This window comes from Nomascus leucogenys, chromosome 3 (genome assembly GCF_006542625.1).
Source record: "Nomascus leucogenys isolate Asia chromosome 3, Asia_NLE_v1, whole genome shotgun sequence".
NCBI lineage: Eukaryota > Metazoa > Chordata > Mammalia > Primates > Hylobatidae > Nomascus > Nomascus leucogenys.
Window position 1 is genome coordinate 121,328,271 of NC_044383.1, and position 21,896 is coordinate 121,350,166.

At 42.2% G+C, this 21,896-nt stretch overlaps 1 protein-coding gene across 10 annotated transcripts in view; it reads left to right on the top strand.

Moving 5' to 3' along the window:
- Nucleotides 1–16,504: 16,504 nt before the first annotated feature.
- Nucleotides 16,505–21,896, top strand: part of MYB (MYB proto-oncogene, transcription factor) — a 37,708-nt gene continuing 32,316 nt past the window's right edge. For 8 of the 10 annotated variants that reach the window (XM_030803571.1, XM_030803615.1, XM_030803583.1 and 5 more), the window contains exons 1-2: nucleotides 16,505–16,727; nucleotides 21,047–21,164. In XM_030803571.1, the coding sequence (XP_030659431.1) occupies nucleotides 16,705–16,727; nucleotides 21,047–21,164 (141 nt within the window). In that variant the 5' untranslated portion in view covers nucleotides 16,505–16,704. The remainder of the gene's footprint in view (nucleotides 16,728–21,046; nucleotides 21,165–21,896) is intronic. The other 2 variants (XR_004027967.1, XM_030803604.1) reach the window with 1 other exon arrangement.

Below are 21,896 nucleotides of genomic sequence, written 5' to 3' on the forward strand. Positions count from 1 at the left end.
GAGGTAACACTGTCTTGCTGATCCTGCAGGGTTGCCATCGCTAACTCCCAGGTGATGCAGCCTCTGCAGATCTATCCGCTGGCTCCAGATTGTCAGCTTCTGTCTTTAGTTCTGAATTCCCCCACCTTCGAGAGTTATCTGGTATTCTCAAAGCGAAGGGTGGCTAAGAAGGGAGGTTTCTTTCCAAAAACTCCCCTTAGGCAAGGCAGGCAGAACTGTGAAGAGAAAACAGAAAATAGGAGAGCTTGCTCTTGTTTTCTGAATCCCAAAGAACATCACTCCCAATGCTGTCACTCACTAAATGGAGCATCTCAGGAGGAGAGATGCTGCCGCCAGTCTCAGAGGAAGGATCTCAGTCTCCTGGACATATCTGTTGCTTTCTTTCACTTGGTGATAGACAAGCCATGATCTCATTTAAAAGCCTTCAGTTAGGCTATGGGATGCTACCTTCAAAATCAAGCTTCTCTTAGATCTATATACAGGTGGAACACAACATGAAGATTGGATATTTAATATTGGCCTGAGGTTTTCTTCGTTCTGGGAAGTAATCACTGGAGTGACTCTCTTGGTATGACATGCATGGCTGCAGAGTTCCTCCCAGGAGACTGGACAATAAATGGAGTCCCTCACGCCACAATGGATTCACTCATCTCTTTTAGGTGAGTAGTTGCTCTCAGAGCAGTTCAAGAGGCCTTGGCATGATTGTTTACAGTAAGGAAAATAAGACTCTATTTTTTAAAAAACTTTTAGGTTCACAGGTACGCGTGCAGGTTTATATAGGTAAACTTGGGTCATGGGGGTTTGTTGTACAGATTATTTCATCACCCATGTACTAAGCCTAGTACCCAATAGTTATTTTTGTGCTCCTCTCCCTCCTCCAGCCCTCCACTCTCAGGTAGGTCCCAGTGTGTATTGTTCCCCTTTATGTGTCCATGTGTTCTCATCATTTAGCTCATGCTTAAAAGTGAGAACATGCGATATTTGCTTTTCTGTTTCTATGTTAGTTTGTTAAAGATAACAGTTCTATCTACATCCCTGCAAAGGACATACTCTCATTCTTTTTTGTGGCCACATAGTATTCCATGCTGTATATGTACCACATGGAAAATAAGAATCTAATACTACAATTTTTAAAGACTTCGATGATAGACAAAAATCTATATGTCTTCGAAAAAATTATTTTTAAAAATCACTTTATAACATGTTGAATATAACATGCATTTATGGGTACTATATTTATTAGAGAGGCAGAGCAAAACTGAAAAAGTCCTCTTTCCAAGGCTACCGAATGCAATACACTTGCTGAGGTTTATCACCTACCTAATGAGATTAATGAGATTTTTCTACTCCAGAGTCTCATGTGGGCCTATTCTTGACCAAACCCCCAACTCAAAAACTAATGTAGACCAAGAGGTAATGGTTACAAACAGATCAATGTGGTCATTTAATACAAAGCAATGGTTGGAACAGGAGTCTGATAACACCTTAGGGTTATTAAGTGTCAGAACAACAGGGAAAGTAACTTTGCTCAGGGCAATCTACTGAAAACACTTAACATTGTGCTGTGCACAGTGGCTCACACCTATAATCCCAGCACTTTGGGAGGCTGAGGAGAGAGGATTACTTGAGCCCAGGAGTTTGAGCCCAGCCTGGGCAAACATAGGGAGACCCTGTTGCTACAAAAAATAAAACAAATTAGCCAGGCACGGTGGTGCACACCTGTGGTCCCAGCTACTTGGGAGGCTGAGGTGGGAGGGTCACTTGGGCCCAGGAGGTCAAGGCTGCAGTGAACTGTGATTGTGCCACCGCACTCCAGCCTGGGTGACAGAGCAAGACCCTGTCTCAAAAAAAAAAAGAAAAAGAAAAGAAAAGAAAAAAAAGAAAAGAAAAGAAAAGAAAAGAACAGCCTGGGTTACATAGGGCAAGTGCTCACCAACTTCTGACCTGGTTGTTGGAATTAAGAATAACCTAAGCTCCCTCCAACAGAACTTTATGCACCTTATATGGTAATTACTACATGCTGGTCTCCTCCCACTAAGCACCTTCAAGGACAGGTACTTGTCACACTCATCTTTTGTCTGCAAGCTCCTAGCAAGTGTTTGTCACAAGGTAAACCCTCCTTGAGTGTTTGTTGGCCTCCCAAGAAGTGATAAATTGGGAGGGGGAGGCGGGCTGATCACAAGGTCAGGAGTTCGAGACCAGCCTGACCAACATGATGAAACCCTGTCTCTACTAAAAATATAAAAATTAGCCAGGCATGGTGGTGGGCACCTGTAATCCCAGCTCCCAGCTACTCAGGAGGCTGAGGCAAGAGAATTGCTTGAACCCGGGAAGTGGAGGTTGCAGTGACCTGAGATTGCGCCATTGCACTCCAGCCTGAGTGACAAAGTGAGACTTGGTCTCAAAAAAAAAAAAAAAAGAAGAAATGATAAATGCCCTATTTTTGTGATATGTCCAACACAGCACCATGCCAACTATGAATCTTGAAAATTATTTTTGAAATCCCAGAAGGAAAAATAAAAGACAGATACATTTCTTTTTTACTATATGGAGGCAACATAAATTTTCTAGGTCCTGTTGCTAGAGCTCGCTTGCATCCTTTTTGGTACAAATCAGTGATCCAGGGGATATCTAAATAGCTTAAATAAAATTTAAGCCCTACCTTTTGGATTTTTTGGAATCTGATTTCAGCATGATGATATTCAACATATCAGAGGTGCTGATTTGTTGTTGATTCCCTTCATTGCCTTCACTAACACCAAGTCATATATTTCATAAAGGAAAAGCTTTTACATTTTACATGAAAACTGACCATAATACTACAAAATCCCAGTTGTTTTCTTAATGAGTTTATGCCTAATCATGGCTAACTAATCCCTATGGTTCCAGGCATGACTCAAAGCCTCAGTAGGTCACGTATTCCTTCTTTGGAAAATTATCTGGAGTAAATTCTTATTCAAAAGTCTCTTTGGAGTTACTCTTTATTGTATTTGTTGCAATGAGTTAACCCTCTTATAGGTCTGGAATTTCACAATCCCTCTTAAAATGAGTTGTATTCTCAGTTCACTCATTGGCACAACTCATTATTTGCAATACTCATAGATGAACTATTCAATTACTGAAAAGAAATCTAGGAACAATATCATTTTAAAAAAATCTCCTAGGAAAGCCCTAAGGTTTTGTGATCATAAAACCCTGGGTTCGAAACCTAGCTCTAAACTTTAAAGATTGTGCAAATTTGCACATGTATTTAAACTCTCAACTGCTCTATTTCTTCCTCAAATGGAGATCAGACTCACTACTGGCAAGGATGCTTTGAGGGTTAGCATTAGTCTAAAAAAGTGGCTTGCATATGGCAAATGCTTAATAAATAGTAGCTATTAATCTACTGTCTCAATCTATTAACTACAAACTATATTTGTGTTCTTGTAGTAACTTATCCACAGGTTATGAAACACTTGGACATATATTATCCACTAGATCCTCACTCTGGTTCTGTGGAGTCATGCAGGGTACAGGTACCATTTCTCTTATATTGATGAAGATTTAGGGTCAAATATTAAACATTTTGCCCAAAGTTTCACGGTGTGTTTGGGAGCCCTAGGACTCAAGCTCAGGGTCTCTGACTCCAAGTCAGATATGTACGTCCTGCCCTCCTTCTACCCTGCCTGCTATCACTGACCCAGGCAGCCTACACATCCATTTAAGGTAAATGTTAATTGTTTGATCAAAAGCCAAATATCAAATGATCTAACTGGAACCTATTTGGATAAATCTTTTTATTTTCCAGCACTCAGGAATTCTACAAATTTGATCTTTGAAAAAATGATGAAGATGAGTATGAATAGGTTGAAGACAGAATAATACCTTAAGCCAAGGTATCTGACCTTGAACAATTCCATGCCCTACAGCTGTACTGTCTAATATAGGAGCCATAACTACAAATGGCCATTGAGCAATTGAACTGAAGCTTGTGTGGCTGAGGAACTGAATTTTAAAATTTATTTATTTTTAATTAATTTAACAATTATTGATTGTTAATTTATTGATAGTTAATGACTAACTTATTTATAATTAACATTAATTAATTTAATATTAAATTTAAAACTGATAGTTGCTTTAGTTACATGAAAAATTTTAAGTATAAAAAAGTTTTAAGGATGTTTTAAACAACTTGGGTATGCAATCTACTTTTTCGACTGTACATTCTATGAATTCTAAATTTGTAAATAAAGTATTTCTGATGAGTACTGAGTATCTGAATTGAGTTGTGCCATGGGTATAATATGCACACCAGATTTCAAAGACTTAGTACCAAGAAAAGAATGTAAAATATCTTCTTAATAATTTTTTATTATTGACTGCACATTGAAATGATAACATTTTGGATATATTAGTTTAAATAAAACATATCCACCCCTCTAATCCCAGCATTTTGGAAGGCCAAGGCAGGCGGATCACTTTAGGTCAAGAGTTCAAGACCAGCCTGGCTAACATGGTGAAACCCTGTCTCTACTAAAAATACAAAAATTAGCCCGGCAGGGTGGTGTGCACCTGTAATCCCAGCTACTCAGGAGGGTGGGGCAGGAGAATTCCTTGAACCAAGGAGGCAGAGGTTGCAGTGAGCCAAGATCATGCCGCTGTACTCCAGCCTGGCAACAGAGCAAGATTCTATCTCAAAAAAAAAGTATATATATACATATGTATACATATGTGTATATATGTCATTACAATTAGGGATATCTGTTTCTTTTTTCAGGGATATCTGTTTCTTTTCTTCTTTTTTTAGCATGGCGTGAAAAAATTTTAAGTAGATATATGGCTCGAATTGAATTTTATCTGGCAGCACTGTCCTAAAGGAAACCCAATGATCTATGTAACCAGAGAAAATCACATATAATATCACTTTTTATTTTATTAACCAATTTTCTTTTTTGACAGGCCTGAGTCTCAGATTCTTCACTACTGAGGGTTTTCGAAGATGCTACTTTCTCTGAGACAGGCAGACAGAGGGCAAGAATGCAGGATTTTCTTTGATGGGATAGGACTGGAGAAGTGAAAAGGCCTAAAAATACTGAAATTGACACAACTCTTGAATTAAAAGCTATGCTCAGTTTAATTCATTGCCTCAAACATTTATGGGACATCTACAAAGTGCAAGTGATTTGTTACGTGATGGTTAATAGAGCCCAAAATTCCAGCCTCTAAGGTGCTTATATCCAAGTGCAGTATTTCTCAAGACGTGGTCAAGAAACCATCAGGTCAGCATCACCTGATTCTGCCTGTTAAAAATGCATATTCTTAAGTCTTAGCCAGGGCTATTGAATTCAACTTCTGGAGATGGTTACTCAGGAGTCTGAGTGTTAAATGGTAATTCTTATGCCACTAAAATATGATTCCCTCTTTCAGAGGGCAAGAGTGAGACATGCAACAGTGGATATTGTGTAAGTACTCTGCTGGAGGCATGGAGGCATTCACAGTGTGCCATGAAAGACCTTTTTGAGCAGCAGGTTTCTAAACGAATTTATAATGATGAGCAGGAGTTAGTCACCAAAGAAGGCTGGGAGGAGAGTAGCAAGCAGAGGCTCAGAATGAGTGAGATATCTGGGCACACGTCCTTATGGCGTATATGAGGACCTATGAGAAGTGCACTGTTACTAGGGCATAAGTGTAATATGAGGCTATAAAAACCTTAGATGAAATGCTTTAATCTTTAGACTAGGGGTTTTCTTAGGGTGAAGGGGACATTGGTGGAAGAAATAGGGGAGGCATGTGTAGTTTGAAGGCAGCATCCAGATCACCCTGATATTCTGCTCAAGAGCCACTGCTACCAGCAGCATTTTAAGCAAAGGAGTATTATAGCCAGAACTGTGTTTAGGAATTTTTCTGCCTGACAGGTGAGAGGAAGATGGCTTTGAGAGGCGCTAGCCCAGCACAAAGGAGTTGATCATTCTCTAAACTAAAGTGATAGTAATAGAGATTAAAAAGGAGGGAAATAAAGCAGTGAACTTAGCAGGGCTTTGAACTTGACTGAATGTCGGTGAGGGGAGAGTTTAGGGCGACTCCAAGTTCCTGGCTTGACTACAACTGAAAGGGTGGTAATGCCATTCACTGAGAGAGAACGTCAACAACCAAGCCTGTTCTAATTTCAAAACTTTGCTTGGCATGTTCTTTTGAATGAGTCATTACATGCAAAACCTGTTGACAGTCTTCAAAAGGAACCAATGAAGCCATAACATGGCACAAGACTGTACACCGCTATGGAGGAACTGCATCAAGTTTTTATTAATAAAATCTGTTCCCAACTTATATTTTCAAAGAGACCTACTTATGACAAAATGTTTTGGGGATTTTCATCCACATTATCATCATGAAAATTCTGATATTTACACACTGAAAGTTACCTTTAAGTGCAATAGAGTGAGGTTTTTTTCAGAGTTTTAAATATTAGTAACACCAACTTTATATACACGTATGTCAAATCATTGAGAAAAACATGTAACAGTGTGAAGGTAAAACGTATCTTCTTTTAAAAAGTATTTTGCATATTGTTCTTTAAATGTTCCATGAGGATATCCTTAACTACCAGTTATTTAAAAGAAAGAAAAAAGCAGCAAAAGAGTTTTCAGAGAAAAAAAAGTATGTGCAATCTGAAAGCCAGGTAAGGTGCTATGCACACCCTCTAAGTCACAGCTGCTTGGGAGGCTGAGGCAGGAGGATCACTTGAGCCCAGGAATTCAAAACCAGCTTGGGCAACATAGCAACATCTCATCTCAAAAAAAAAAGTTATCAAAACTCCATGTAACCTAGATTAAAACATAATTAGAAATTTTATACATATATCAAAATATCATATTGTTCCCCATAAATATATACACTTAAAATTTATCAATTATTGATAAAGAAATAAGAGCTTTTATATCAGGATTTTGGTGTACCTGACATTTTTCAAACAAATTCCGCCTTTTGGGGCCAAAGTCCTCTCTGTCAAGCTCCAAACTAAAGGATCAAATGAGCCTCCCCAATCTCCCAGCAGAACTAGCACTTTGGAACTTTGTCAAAATTTTAAAACAAAGGATTATAAACACTTTGATATAGTTTCCTTAGAGGCTGGATGCTTTGCTTAACACAAATATTTAAACCAAATTAAGGTGACTCAAGAACTGATATGTTTCATAAGCTGATTATTTTTATTTTTCTCAGAACCATTACTTTAACTGAAGAGTAAATTGGATAAGCAATTTCTATAGATGGCACAACTTTGTAATATTGATTTTTTACATCATCCACAAACTTTGTATTTCTAGCAACAAATGTAAAAGACAGAGTAGAGTTATGGTACACTTCATCCTAACAGGGTTCACATTTAAAATTATGTAGTCCACTTATGTGAAGGGCCCAAGAAAAATAACTCCCTTAAATCCGTTCCTTTCTTCTTGTTCTGTTTGAGTTAAACACTTTATTTTCTGAGCCTTTGGTTAAAAAAAAAAAAAAAAAAAAAAAGCAAGGAAAGACATAGTGGTGATTAAAAAACATTCCAGTTCCCAGTTCTTACCAAATGGTTTTCACAAAGCCTAAAAAAACCTGCAGTTGCTGGAATTAAGCACTCATTCACTCACTGATTTTATGACTAATTTTAAAATGGATGGCCCATTGAGGTAAATTCAATATTATATAAAGACATAGTAAAGTCAACAATCAGATAAATATGCAATGATAAAGTAGGAGAGACAGAAATAAGATTCAGAAAAATAATATGTGAAACATCATGCTTTAAAAGAAAAACAGTTCCAAAGTCATATTGCCAATCTATGCAATCTATGCAAATCTTAGAAATAGACAGCAATCTATGCAAATCTTAGAAATCAACCACTACAAGTAAGCTTAAAATTATGATGTTGCTATCATTTGTAAGGTTATCAACCTTTATCTGAGGACAGAATTGAATTCCTTTGAAGGACTCACAATACAGGAAGAATTACAAGAACATAAAGGCATAGGAGTTAAAAGTTGAAGGCTGCCAGAGAGTAGTAGAAAGAACTTTGGATTTGGGACAAAAAAACCTTCACTTAAACAGTCCCAGCTCTGGTAAATGTTATCTGTGTGACCTTGTACAAATTACTTCACCTGTTTCAATTTCAGTTACTTGACCTGGAAATGAGGAAAATAATACCTGCGAGGGAGACATAGGCAGAAAGGCATGAACTGCTGTGAGGATTAAATGATGTAATATATGGCACAGCCTGTTGTAATCTCTAAAGCCAAATATAACGCACTATTAAGTATCTTAAATAAAAAATAAAACAGCTCCAACTAGTTCTCATCAGTTGTCATCAGCACAACAAAGATTTATGTACACGCTTATGTTCAAGACCCTGTTCTAGGAACTGAGGAGGTAGAAAGGTAAAAGATACTGTCTCTCCTCTCTGACCTATAATGAAGGCTCCAGATGAAATAAGGCACATTTATAAATAGAGAGATAGATGATGCTTAGATAGATAATAGACAGATAGATGATAGATAGATAGATAGATGATAGATAGATAGATACATAGATAGATACATAGATACATAGATGATAGCAAAGAAAGGTAACATAGGCCACACACTCAGTAAGAGTCAGGGAAGGTAGGTATTAACACAACTCACAAGTAGGAGAGATGACTGTGGATTAGCAAGGTCCAAGAAGGCTTCAGAAGGAAGATTTGGACTTCAGCAGGGCCTGGAGAATGGGTAGCACTTACATAAGCAGACAGGAGAAAGGAAGGCATTGCAGGCAGGAGGCATGCTTGTAACCAAAGGCCTGAGATTGCCAATGGTTTTTTGGGGAGGAAACAGAGTGAACAGAGTATGATAAGAGATAAGGCTGGAAGGTAGGTTGTATTGTAAGGCAAAATGGCATTCAGTCAGTGTGCCCGTCAAGCCCTGCAGGTTGTCTATAGCCAGGCCCACTCTGATTGGCTGATACATGAGCCACTTCAGGTATTAAATACTATCACCCCTGGGGGTAAGGTTGTCTGGGCACAGAGGCCAGAGCAAGCTCAGTATAGGGAATGCCAAGTTAAGGAGTTCAGATCCCTATCTTGTCAACATTAGGGAGCCAGTTAAGGGTATTTAAACAGATGACTAACGTGCTAAAAGTGAGTATAATGAGATTATTGAGCAGTGGGATGTAGAATGCATGGGGGAAAAAGTGGCCACAGGGTGGAAAATTAATTAGGGGGCTGTTATGGTAGTTCAGGGTGAAGTAATAATAGCCTAGAAGAAGGTGGTGACAATAGAAAGAGAAAACAGGCCCTGAATGTGCAGGAATCATCTAGTAAAAGTTCCAGTTCTTTCTTTCTGCAGGCCCAAGCCTTGCACGGTGCCCAACACTAAGTAAACACATGTGTTTATCAACTATAAGGAACTATGGCAACATTGTCAGGGATACAAAAGTAAATTGAGACCTGAGTATTTAAGAAAGAAACAGAATATTAAGACCGGAAACATTTTTAAAGATCTCTACTGCAGCCTCCATGGATTGAAGATTTGAAATATGAGGCTCAGAGAAACTGTGTTGTGCTCATACATTTGATGTACCTGCCTTAAACACCTTGTTATTTGTTATTCTAATAAGCCCCTAAATGTTATTAATCTTTTGTTGTTGTTGTTTCTATTAGCATTTCTACTAATAAAAGCTTACTATTTTGTTGACCAACTTTGAAAGCTGCTATTTTACATTTATAACATATGTGGGAAAGTATAGGGAAGGAGGGGAATTGACTAAGAACAGTTGTGAGAAGAGATAGGAGAGAAATTACATCTGTAGGCCAGGTGCAGTGGCTCACCCGGCCACTGTAATCCCAACACTTTGGGAGGCCCAGGCAGGCGGATCACGAGGTCAGGATTTCAAGACCAGCCTGGCCAACACAGTGAAACCCCATCTCTACTAATAATACAAAAATTAGCTGGGTGTGGTGGCAGGCGCCTGTAATCCCAGCTACTCAGGAGGCTGAGGCAGGAGAATCGCTTGAACCAGGAAGTCAGAGGTTGCAATGAGCCGAGATTGTGCCACTGCACTCCAGCCCGGTGATAGAGCTAGACTCTGTCAAGAAAGAAAGAAAGAAAGAGAGAGAGAGAGAGAGAGAGAAATAAATAAATAAATAAATAAATTACATCTGTAAACTGGTCTCGAAGAATTTCCCCCAAAGCTTTAAAAAGATAGGACTGTCACTTGGAGAAAAGTTAACTATTCCATAAAACAGATATTCTAAAGCAGAAAGAGGTAAGACCTTCATCCTCTACAGCAATGTTTTTCAAACTGTGATTCACTACCTATAAACAGAGCACGAAAACAACTTTGGGATCCTGACCAAAATGAAGAGAAAAGAAGAGAAGAGAAGAGAGAGGAGAGGAGAGGAGAGGAGAGGAGAGGAGAGGAGAGGAGAGGAGAGGAGAGGAGAGGAGAGGAGAGGAGAGAAGAGGTCTCAGATTGCATGCTTGGTAGTAAGGGGTAAGTATTGTTTTGTGAAACTTTTTAAAATTATTATTTAATAGGGACAAGGTCTCACTATGTTGCCCAGGCTGGTCTCAAACTCCTGGTCTCAAGCACTCCTCCCACCTCGGCATACCAAAAAAGTGCTGGGATTATAGGAGTGAGCCACCACACATGGCCAGAACTTCTCTTGGCTCTGTGTGTGTGTGTGTGTGTGTGTGTGCACGTGCGTTGAGATAGGATGTAAGACGTGCTTCTTATTGTGTCACATATAAAAATATTTGAGGCCGGGTGCAGTGGCTCACGCCTGTAATCCCAACACTTTGGGAGGCTGAGGCGGGTGGACCACCTGAGGTCAGGAGTTCGAGACCAGCCTGGCCAACATTGTGAAACCCCGTCCCTACTAAAAATACAAAATATTAGCTGGGCGTGGTGGTGGGTGCCTGTAATCCCAGCTACTCGGGAGGCTGTGGCAGGAGAATCGCTTGAACTCGGGAAGCAGAGGTGGCCGTGAGCCAAGATTGCACCATTGCACTCCAGCCTGAGCAATAAGAGCGAGACTCTGTCTCAAAATATATATGTATATATGTATGTGTGTGTGTATTTGAAAGCCACCTTTTCCTCAAATAAATCAAAGCCTTTCAAAATCAGTTGAAAAAATACAGAATTTTATTAAAAGAAGAAAACATTTGTACACATATATATATAACTTTCTTTATTCCGCAACAGGTCTCTCCACCCAGCCTCTACCTCTCAGTCTCAGCCCTGTCTTTTAACCTCTTAAATGTTATCCAAAGACTTTCCCTTGGTCAGATCTCTACATTAGCAACTCTATGAAATAGCACAGTTGTTGCCTTCATGTAAATAAACTCTTAAATAAAGCATTTATTTGATGTGTTACTGGTGAATGTTTAACCATCAGTTTTCCAATAAGAAAAAGCCCTTATGTGAAGCACTTGCCATTTCCTGTGGTGTAAACACTCCAACTAGAGCCAATTTCAAGCTACTAACATTACATCACTACATACGAAATTGGAAAGGGATGCACAACAGCACCTATTACATTGTATGTCCACTGGACACATGATAGACATAAATAACCTCAAGTATGTAGATGATAGGAAAATGTCATAAAATAGGAAGTGATGAGTTTTGAATATTTATTGTCTTTCAAAATAAAATATATTTAACTGTAAGTTTATATAATTTACTTTTTAATAATGGCTGTGTCTAACAACTAGCTCACAAAATTTAGCTCCCGCATATTCCTGACCCAGCTTGACTTCGCCATCAGGCTCTGATCCCACACTCTCTACCACCTGCTGAACAACTCTACCCGGATGTCTTCCCTAAGAAACCACAAACTTAACACACCGAAATCTAAACACACTTTCCTCTTTGAATCTCCCAGTGCATACTTCTCTTCCCCTCTTGACTTCCCTATTTCTATTAATGGTGCCTCTAATATCCTTAGCAACCCAATCAGCTGCTAAGTCTTGAAGGCTCTGCCTATGTTCTTCTGATCTGCCTCCTCCTTTTCATTCCACTTACAGTTACTGTCCTACCCCAGACAATTACCTAGGCTCTTCCCCTTGTCTCTTCTCACTCCAATCTATCTGACAATACTGTTAGATTAATCTTCCACACACACAGCTCTGATAATATAGCTTTGCTATTCAATGCACATACACGAATCCGGCCTTCAAAGCTCTCCTTGCTTCAGGCAATCTGGCTAGCTCCTTCCTTCCTGTGCTGGGAACATGCCTTGTGGATTCTGATTGTGTGCTTTTGCTCTCACTTTTGCCTTTCTCTGGAATGTCCTTCCCTCTTTATGGAAAGACTCATATCTTTTATACAAGACAGCTCAAACGACAATAAAAATATGTGGGTTAGTTGTCATAGGAATATATAAGTTGATGAGAATCTGGAGAGTGGAAACAAACAAGAAATGCCAAATCCAGGAATCATTTTAAAATAAAAATTTATTTGGTCACTATCTGTTATGGAGGTTCTATGAAACATACTACACTGAGGTAGCACTTAGTCCATTGTCATTACTAAAAGATTTGCTGGGGGAGCCAACATGAGATTTATCTCAAACCTATGGAATGCAATTATACATGCCACAGTTGTTCTTCATTAACTGAAATAATTAAGAATTGTCTGCATTTTAACCATTTACTGTAACTATTTCCCTCTTAATGCCCTGAGCCAAACTGGGTTGAGTGGGTGAGGAAAGGTGGGTGGTGGAGACATGGAGCCCCCTAATCTGTTCTGTTTTCACCATTGATGAGCCTCATTCATCATTGGGATGTGGATCATAAGGATTAAAGATCCTCCACATGCCCAGGATTTCCCAGCAATCAGAAGCAAAGAAACTGGAATTTGTATCTTTTATACATATTTTGTCCTTCAGCCCTTCTCCAGTGCTTAGAGTAAAATAAAATCCCTTAAGTGCTTGCTTTTTTCAGCAGGAGAATCCTAATGATGAGCAGCACGTGATCAAGCGATTCCTTTTCCTTCAAGCTGAGGTTGAAGTTCGGTAGCGAAGGAAGAAGGAACAGGCTGCCACAGCCCTCTGGTCAGTGGCACCAACTTTCTCATGGAGTTAAATTAGTTTGGGTTATGGAGAGCCTGAATCTTTAGCCCAGGAGAGGTGAAAGTGAATGAGGGAGAGGAAGGTGGTGAGAGACAAATGGCAAAGGTAAAAGTGGGCTGGGTACAGTGGCTCACACCTGTAATCCCAGCACTTTGGGAGGCTGAGGCAGGAGGATCAAGCACTTGAGCCTAGGGGTTTGAGACCAGCCTGGGCGATATGGTGAGACCTCTTCTCAACAAAATATTTAAAAATTAACTGGGCATGGAGGTGCATGCTTGTAGTTCTAGCTACTTGGGAGGCTGAGATGGGAAAATCACTTAAGCCTGGGAGGTTGAGGCTACAATGAACTGTGATGGTGCCACTGGACTCCAGCTTGAGCAATAGAGGGAGACCCTGTCTCAAAAATATATATTTTTTTATTTTAAAAAAAGGTAAAAGTGTATCAATCCAGTCTGCCTTCACTCTGATACTGAGCTTATCAACCAGTGCTCTGCAGACCTTCCATGAAAACTACTGTTAAAGATGCAGATTGTTAGGCCTCATCTCAAACCTACTGAATCATGGTCTCTAGGGGGACAGCCTGGGACTGTGCATCTTTCATGAGTATGCCCAGCAATTCTGATACACTCGAAAGCAAGTTTGTCCAACCCGTGACCCACGGGCCACATATAGCCAAGGACGGCTTTGAATGCAGCCCAACACAAATTTGTAAACTTTCTTAAAACATTATGAGATTTTTTTTGCGATATTTCTTTAAGCTCATCAGCTATCGTTAGTGTTAGTGTATTTCGTGTGTGGCCCTTCTTCTTCCAATGTGGCCCAGGGAAGCCAAAAGATTGGACACCTGGGCTCTAAAGATTGAGGATCACTGCTCTAGTGTTGGCCAACTACTCTAGTGTTGGCCTGCAGACTCAATACAGCCTTTGAACTAAAAACAGTTTTTACATTTTTAAAGGGTTGTAAAAAAAGACAAAAAGAAAGACAGACAGACAAGGAAAGACACAGAAGAATATACAACATAGCCTACAAAGCATTTACTATCTGGTCTTTTACAGAAGAGTTTTCTGACCCCTTTCTAGTGCACTGCAAATGAAAGGCTGTACCCAAATATAGCTCCAGTGCAGCCCTGCCACAGCTGAAATAACTGATGTAGCAAGCAGATCTTAAAAAAAAAAAAAAAAAAAAAGTGATTAAATGTGTAAAGTTGTCATCTAAAAATACTTTTGTAATAATTATAAATGGAGAGAGAAAATGTATAAATACAAACATTCTGTAATGAGTTTAAAAATACAGTTTCATCCATACAAGAATTTTGATAACTCCATTTGATTGTTTTTCCATAAGCTTATCAGATAGCAATATATCCAACATTAGCCCAATAAAATTACTGCATGTGAATTCTTTATTGGACTATGCATATTCCCAAACATATTATTGTCATACAACTGAGTGAAAAATGTAAAACTATATCTGGGAAATGAAAAATTATAAATTCTCAAAACGATACATAGGAAAATGATTTACAAAGGAAAAAAAGGAAAACTGAACTTAGTATCTTTCTACTTTAAAGGGGTTCAAGAACTTAGGAGTAGTTACACCTCCTAAAATCTTGGAAAAGAGGCTATGAACTCACTTCACAAAGGGTTCAGATACTCACATTGTGTCCAACGGACTCGGCAATTGGGAATCTTGCCAGCTAGATTCATAAAGCAATCCGAAAGTCAGAATGCAATTTCTTTAGGGATGGTTTCTAGATGTTTATTCTAGATATTTTTAAAAGATTTTATTTTTGATGTGAAGAAAGAAAATTATTATAGAATCTAGAAATAAATATTGGCTTTAAAAGTATTCATTTGACTTGTCCTTCGTAATTGTGATCCGAAATATCTCACAATAATTTTGTTTCAGTGTTATTTTCTTCTCAGGAGGAAAGGAATGTTAAAACCTTACTAGCAACTAATACTTGATAAAGATTTAAACTATATAACAATTTTAAAGAAAGTCTAAAACACCAGATAGTCTTGAAACCTCGCATGCTTCACCGTTTAATAAAATTATGACTCATTTTAGTAAGAACATGCTTTTTTAGTAAGAAAAAATGCTTTCTGAGCTAAGTTTGAACTGCTGGGGCACATGGGACACCCACAAACCCAGTCAGCAGAAGTCTCAAACTCCTAAAAGATTAAAGGAAAAATACATTAGTGTGTACAGAGAATGAAAAAAAAAAAAATCCCCAATGGTTCTAATCTATAAACGGAAGTAAAACTAAAACTCCCCTAAAATCCCCCCAATCATCAATCCTTATAAATTCAGCACTTATTTTCTTCCTTTACTTCTGGAGACCCTCATTAAACAACACGAAAGCCTTTGCTGACTTTTATCTCGTAAAACAGAGCCCTCAAATGACACTAAGCAGGGATACCGACCTCCAAAATCACAAACTGTTTTACTTCTAAAACCATGCATGCAAACGTGGGGTTTCCTGAGTTCTGCTAGGGGCGGGCTGTCTGGACCCCCGTGTATTTTTTTTTTTTTTTTTTTTTTTTTTTTTTTTTTTTTTTTTTTTGCAGGTGTGCAATCCAGGGTGCGCGCGCTGTGCAGGGAGGGGAACAGAGGTGTGCGGTGGGCACCGCCTGGCCCGGGCGGGGCGGGGTGGGTGGGGCCCGGGTGTGTGCTGGGGTGAGAGTGAAGGACATGTGACAATACGACGGTGGCGGCTGCAGGATCCGGGAGGGGAGTGAAAGCTCCGCCGGGGCGCTCCATTAGTGAGCGGTGATAGCTGCCGCCCACTTGTATTGAAGCGTCCTTTGTCACTAACAAGTTAAATTAGAGATGTTATTTATTTAAGAAGGAAAAAAAAAAACCCTAGCCAAACATCCTATGAATACATATGCTCACATCCCCTACTCCTCCAACTCCTAATTTCCCCGTCTCCAGAGGGCACAGTTGTAAACCTTGACGAAAATCCAATCTTCTGTGCGGGAATTTCCCCCCACCGCTTGCCGCCCCCGCGACAGTGAGTGGGAGCTGGAGGAGCTCTGGTCCCGCTGCCCGGGAGCACGCGAAGCCGGGCGACCGCGGTGCGGCGGCTGGGGAGGAGGGGAGGCGGCGGGACTTGGCGCGGGTCGGCGCCGCCGCGGCCCGGGAGCGGGGTTTGCTCAGGAAAAGGCGCCGCCGCGGCCCCCGGCCCTGGGCTCCCCGCCCGCGCGCCTCCCGGGCCTCGCGGCGCGCTAGGCGCACCGTGGCAGCGCGAGCGCCGAATGGGAGCGGCGGCCCGGCCGGCCCTGCAGCCCCGCGGGCAGCAGCCAGGGCGACCGCGGAGGCGGCGGGCAGGGCGCGTGCGCACTGCAGGGGCGCCAGATTTGGCGGGAGGGGGAGTGTCCAAAGCTCTTTGTTTGATGGCATCTCTGTTTACAGAGTTTACACTTTAATATCAACCTGTTTCCTCCTCCTCCTTCTCCTCCTCCTCCGTGACCTCCTCCTCCTCTTTCTCCTGAGAAACTTCGCCCCGGCGGTGCGGAGCGCCGCTGCGCAGCCGGGGAGGGACGCAGGCAGGCGGCGGGCAGCGGGAGGCGGCAGCCCGGTGCGGTCCCCGCGGCTCTCGGCGGAGCCCCGCGCCCGCCGCGCCATGGCCCGAAGACCCCGGCACAGGTAACGGGGAGCCGGGCGGGCGACCGAGGGCGGGGGCGCGCGGGGTCGCGCAGGGCGCCAGGCACCCGGGAGCAGGTGGAAATTCGTTCCGGGATCATCTGAGGGGCTGTCAGACTCTTGGAAGACCTGGAGCCCCTGCCTCGGCAGCAGAAGCCGCTCCAGAGACTGATGAATGGAAGAGTCTTTGCGGGAAATGTATCCGGACGTTGGGAAGCACGCCCTGCGGCTCATTTTGCAAGTTGCATGGGGATACATTTTTCTTTAGGGGGAAAAAGAAAGCAGCACGTTCCAGCCGGGGGCAGAGCGGTGCCCACCAGCCCCGGGGAGCCCACCAGGTGCCTGGCTTGATGCCGCGGGTGTCGGCGAGGGATCCGCAGCGTAATTGCTGGATGCATTGAGATATGTTTGGACTTGGAAGTGCAGAGCATATGGCAGATACAGGGAAAATGCTGGATTGTTTAGTAGCTGCAGGTAGTTCATTTAAATTTCATTCATTCTTTATGGAGGCGAGGACCAGTGTCAGCTGACAGGCGGCTGAAAAGCAGATTTTAGGGGGATAAAGGGGTCTCTACTTTTGCAAATTGTCTTAAGACCTGGTTTTGGAGGTTGGAATCATTATTCTCTGAAAGGCTTTTATTTCCACTGCAAACATTGCACGCGCACCCACACGCGCCGGCGTCGCACATGTCACTGCACTTAGGGAGGCTCGCCGGGAAGATGGGTGCAATCCCTTCACATTTTTGGCCGGACAGATGGGAAGAGGGAGAGGAGGAGGGAAATGCTCGTCCGAACTGTCAGTTGCTGGTTCCCCAGCCTCCACCGGCCTCTGGACTTCCCCAGCAGCACACGCCGGGGCTCCCTGCGAGCGGCGGGTGCCAGGGCTAGCTCGGCAGCTGTCGCGGTCGCCACTCGGCTCAAGGGGACCGAGGCCGGCAGCACCCAAGGCCGCTGCCGCGCAACCGGGACGCGATCCCCGCGGGCTCTGCTCCCAGGCGAAAGGTCCCTGCGCGGCGCGCACACGTGGATGCGGCTGAGGTCGCCGCGCCTCCTCGCACCCTCCTTCAGCCGCCTTAGGTCGCCCCGGCCGAGGCGCGGTGACCGGACAGACCCTCGCGAAGGAGTTCTAGGGAGAAGTCCGTGGAGGCAAAGCAAATCCATTCGCCTTTCCTTAGGTTGTTTGATTTTCTCCTACTGGTTTGTTGTTGAGCCTGCGGGCGCTGGTCCCCGCGCGGCGCTGGGAAGTTGCAAAGAGCGTGGGTGGAGACCCTGCAGCAGCACCCGCGGGCTGGGCTCGGCGGGGAGCAGCGCCGGGGCTTGGCTGGGCTCTAGGGACGAGAGGGCGACTTGGGGGAGCTCCGGACTCCCTATGCCTCCCCCGGAACCTGGCCGCGCGGGGCGGTGTGCCCTCGAGGGCTCCACTTTTCGCCTTTAGGACTTCACAGGACAGCTACCGGGATCATCTGTATTTTTTTTTTTTTTTTCCGAGAGCTGAAACTGGCAGCAGGAGGAGGGAGTCGGGCAGGGGTGCTGGGAGGAGGCGCGGCCGAGGCTCCGCGCCCCGAGGTCTCGGCCGCCTCCGCGGGGCGGGGCCGCGCAGGTTCCCTGAGGCTCCAGGTAGCCCTGAGGGGAGGCGGCTGGGAGGGGCGGGAGCCTTGAACCTGCCTCAGGGGGAAGAGAAACCCGACTGCGGGCTCGGAGCCGTTTCTTGCAAGGGCGAGCGTCAACTCGGCAGGGATTATATTAACCAGGTCAGCGAAATGAGTTTGAACCCCTCCGAATCACAGTAGCGGCCACAAGGCACTTCCTCCCGCTCCCCTCCCTCTTCCCAACCCCCAGCACCTCTTTTCTTTTTCGTTTCTTTGCACGGTTTGTTTCCTTGACAGAATGTAACATTCATAGTTGTACTCTTGTAACCACACCGGGTCTAGCAGGTGGGGAGTCGAGTGCATCAACCCTGAAATCAGCCTTTGAAAATCCTCTGACTGTTGGGTCTGAGATCTTGTCAGAGCAGATAAAGGAAAAGTTATTTCAGGTTCCTTAGTAGAAATTAATCATGCTACTAGGACGACTTAGAGCAAGCAAATCGCATGCAAAGTTCAAAGGCGAGCCTGGGTGGCCAGCCTGGCAGGGAGACTCAGGAGCTAGGAGCGTGAGCAGCCCCGGACTCGCCCTGCTGCGTCCTGGCCCCTTCAGGTCCTGCAGAAGTCACCCTCCACCTTGCCCCCAAGACCTTGGTTTTGCACATCTTTGCCTCTGTGCTTAGCTTTTAAGAGGCACGGAAGGACATGGCATGGTCATGTATTAGCGCTGGAAAGTACCTTAGAAATAGGATCCAAGCAAGCCCTTATGTAAAGGCGAGGAACTGAAGTCTTGAGAGAGAGGAAGTGATTTGTCCAAGTCATACAGCTAGATGGAAGCTAGACTAGAACCTTTGCCTCCAGAACCCTAGTCCTGTTGATTCCCGTGCTCTCACCTGACGTTGGCTGCCCCCTGCGGGCGGCTGAATAGGTTGCTTGTTCCTGGGTTGTTAAACTGCTGCCAAGAGAGAGAGGTGCTCAATGACTACTCTGAAAAATGTCCTCAGTTCTGAAAATGTGACCTCTAGATCCAGCCAAACCTGAAAAGTTAATTCGACTTGAATCTATGACTGCAGTTTCAGATTCCTCTGGTTTTCTTGGTGTCTCTCACATTTCACAAGGGACTGCATTTGGGGGCTTTCCAAGGAGTTCCCTATGAATCTTTCAAAAGATGCAGACTTACACTTCTGGGCTTTATAGCTTTTTTTTTTTTTTTGCTTTACCATATCGTGTTTTATATTTTTGTAGTTCTTGTTCAGAAGTTGTTTAGTGCCTCCTGTTGACAGTGAAAACAGAACTAGACTGTTGTTTCAAAATACAGACACTAAATGAAAGGAATTATTACAGATTATAAATATATATTTCCTGGGATTTTATTTGGTGGTGGTGGTATTTTAAATTTGGAGTACATCATGTCACCATACAACCTGGACTCTCAGATTGTTGCTTAAAATAATAGCTTTAAATTATGAGAACCCCCAATTCAGGATTTTTGGTAAGCACTTCAACTTCACTTGTAGGGGGCTGGTAATATGCATATGTGAGTTAGTTTGGAAGGACAGAACCTGTAATGAATATAACTTCTTTTTAAAAACAATGATTTACATTATGATATGGCTTTATATCATTGTTTTTATTGGTCTTAGTTTAATGAGTTTCCCAACATTGCAATGACAAATTTTAGTGAAGTTTCTAAGATAGTATTTTTCCTATTTTAAGTTTTATAAGGAAAACTATAAAATAAACTGTGTCTGTAAAATTATTGTCATCTAATCAGTATATGATTAACAAACAGTAAGCATATAGTTACTTCTTCAAAAGTCATAAAATTTCCTAGGTTAGGTTAACTAAACAAAAGAAAAAGCTTTCGAAAATAGTAATGGGTTCTTTTAAATCCATGGATTTCTTCTGGGGAAATCCCTTCTGGATTAGGTTACATTTTATAATATTTCAAACACCATTCTGTCAGAGACAGAAAAAACAAGAGTAAGTAAGACTCTGACTAACAAGTGGCCTAATTATTCACTTAGTTACTCTAGAAACTAAGTATTGTAAACATGGGCACAAGTTGGATCAACCAGGCCTGGAGTTGTGAGCAATTTGGTATTAATTTTATTTACAAAACATTAAAGTTTGATCACTCAATGTTCTTATCTTTGCTTCGGTTTTAAAATCCTTTCCTCTTAGATTCTCCTAATCCTCTAGACTTTATGGGATCACTATAATTCTGTTTTGGGGTATACTACTTCTTGATTTTTTTCTTCTTGTGATAAAACAAAAACCCCATTGGAATAGCATAGTTGAATTGTTTATTATGTTTGAGAAATATTATTTAAACGATGTGACAAATGCCAAAGATTTTGAGTGTGCACTTACATAAAGGACATGGGTTCTTGTTCCTTTTCTTGTCCTTAACCTTAAGTTTTCAACTTAAACCACTGGTTGGAAGGTAGCCAAATGTGTAACTTGTCCCTGGTCTAATAGTAACAGCAGGTTCAGACATGCAGGGGAATAGGAAGGTGCCAGGTCCTTGGCCGTATCTGTGGATACCCATAACAGCAGAACCAGTTTACAATACTAGAGCAACAGAATGCAGCAAACAATCTTGTTGTGCAAGTTTTCAAAGTTTTGTCTTCATAACCTTTGAAAAGATTGTTGAGGAGTTTTGTGTAAGTTTTGTAATCCAGTAATAGTCTAAATCCTCTTGTTTCAGCCCACGTCTACTCATTCTTATTTCTGCAGCATATATAGCAGTGACGAGGATGATGAGGACTTTGAGATGTGTGACCATGACTATGATGGGCTGCTTCCCAAGTCTGGAAAGCGTCACTTGGGGAAAACAAGGTGGACCCGGGAAGAGGTAACTAATCATTTTATCAAGATGCAGAAAATAGATAGAGTGTATAATTTATAAAAAACAAAATTTCAACTAAACTACAGGTGCTCAAGCTCATTAGCAGGCTCCTTGAGATCTTTTCCTAGCCCGCATGTACAGCGTGCCCTATGCCCCCCACTTCATTATATTATCCATTTCCACACTATTTGCAGTTCTTTGAATGTCCTCTTCTCATTTTAGGCTTCATCTATGTTTCCTTCTGCCTGTTGAGTTCTCATCCTTTTGTCCCGCCTCTTCTTCCTACTTTTACATTACCCATGAAGGCATCACCTCTTCTGTGAAGCCATCCCTGGCTTCGCCGGACAGGATTGGATGCATCCTCCTGTGATCCCATGCATGGGTGCGTGTTCTACTTTATTATTGCTGGGACATATATACCTCCTCCAGCTGACTGCAAGTCTGTTGAGGGCAGGGCTCATGTCTATTCATCTTTGTGTTTCCTGAATTCACAAGTGCTTGGACCCAAAGTAGGATATTAATAAATGTTCTTTCAATAAGTGAATGACTTGCTACTCCCAAAAACAAAACAAACAAACGAATAAAACAAAACACTCAGAGAACTCATCTTTTTACAGTGTATTCATTTAATATCCTTGATATACTTAACAGATCCATCTGTATGAAGGTATGTTTTAAAAGCATCCAATAATGGATGGAGACACATCTGCTTCTCCTGTTTCTTTTTCGGCTGGCTTA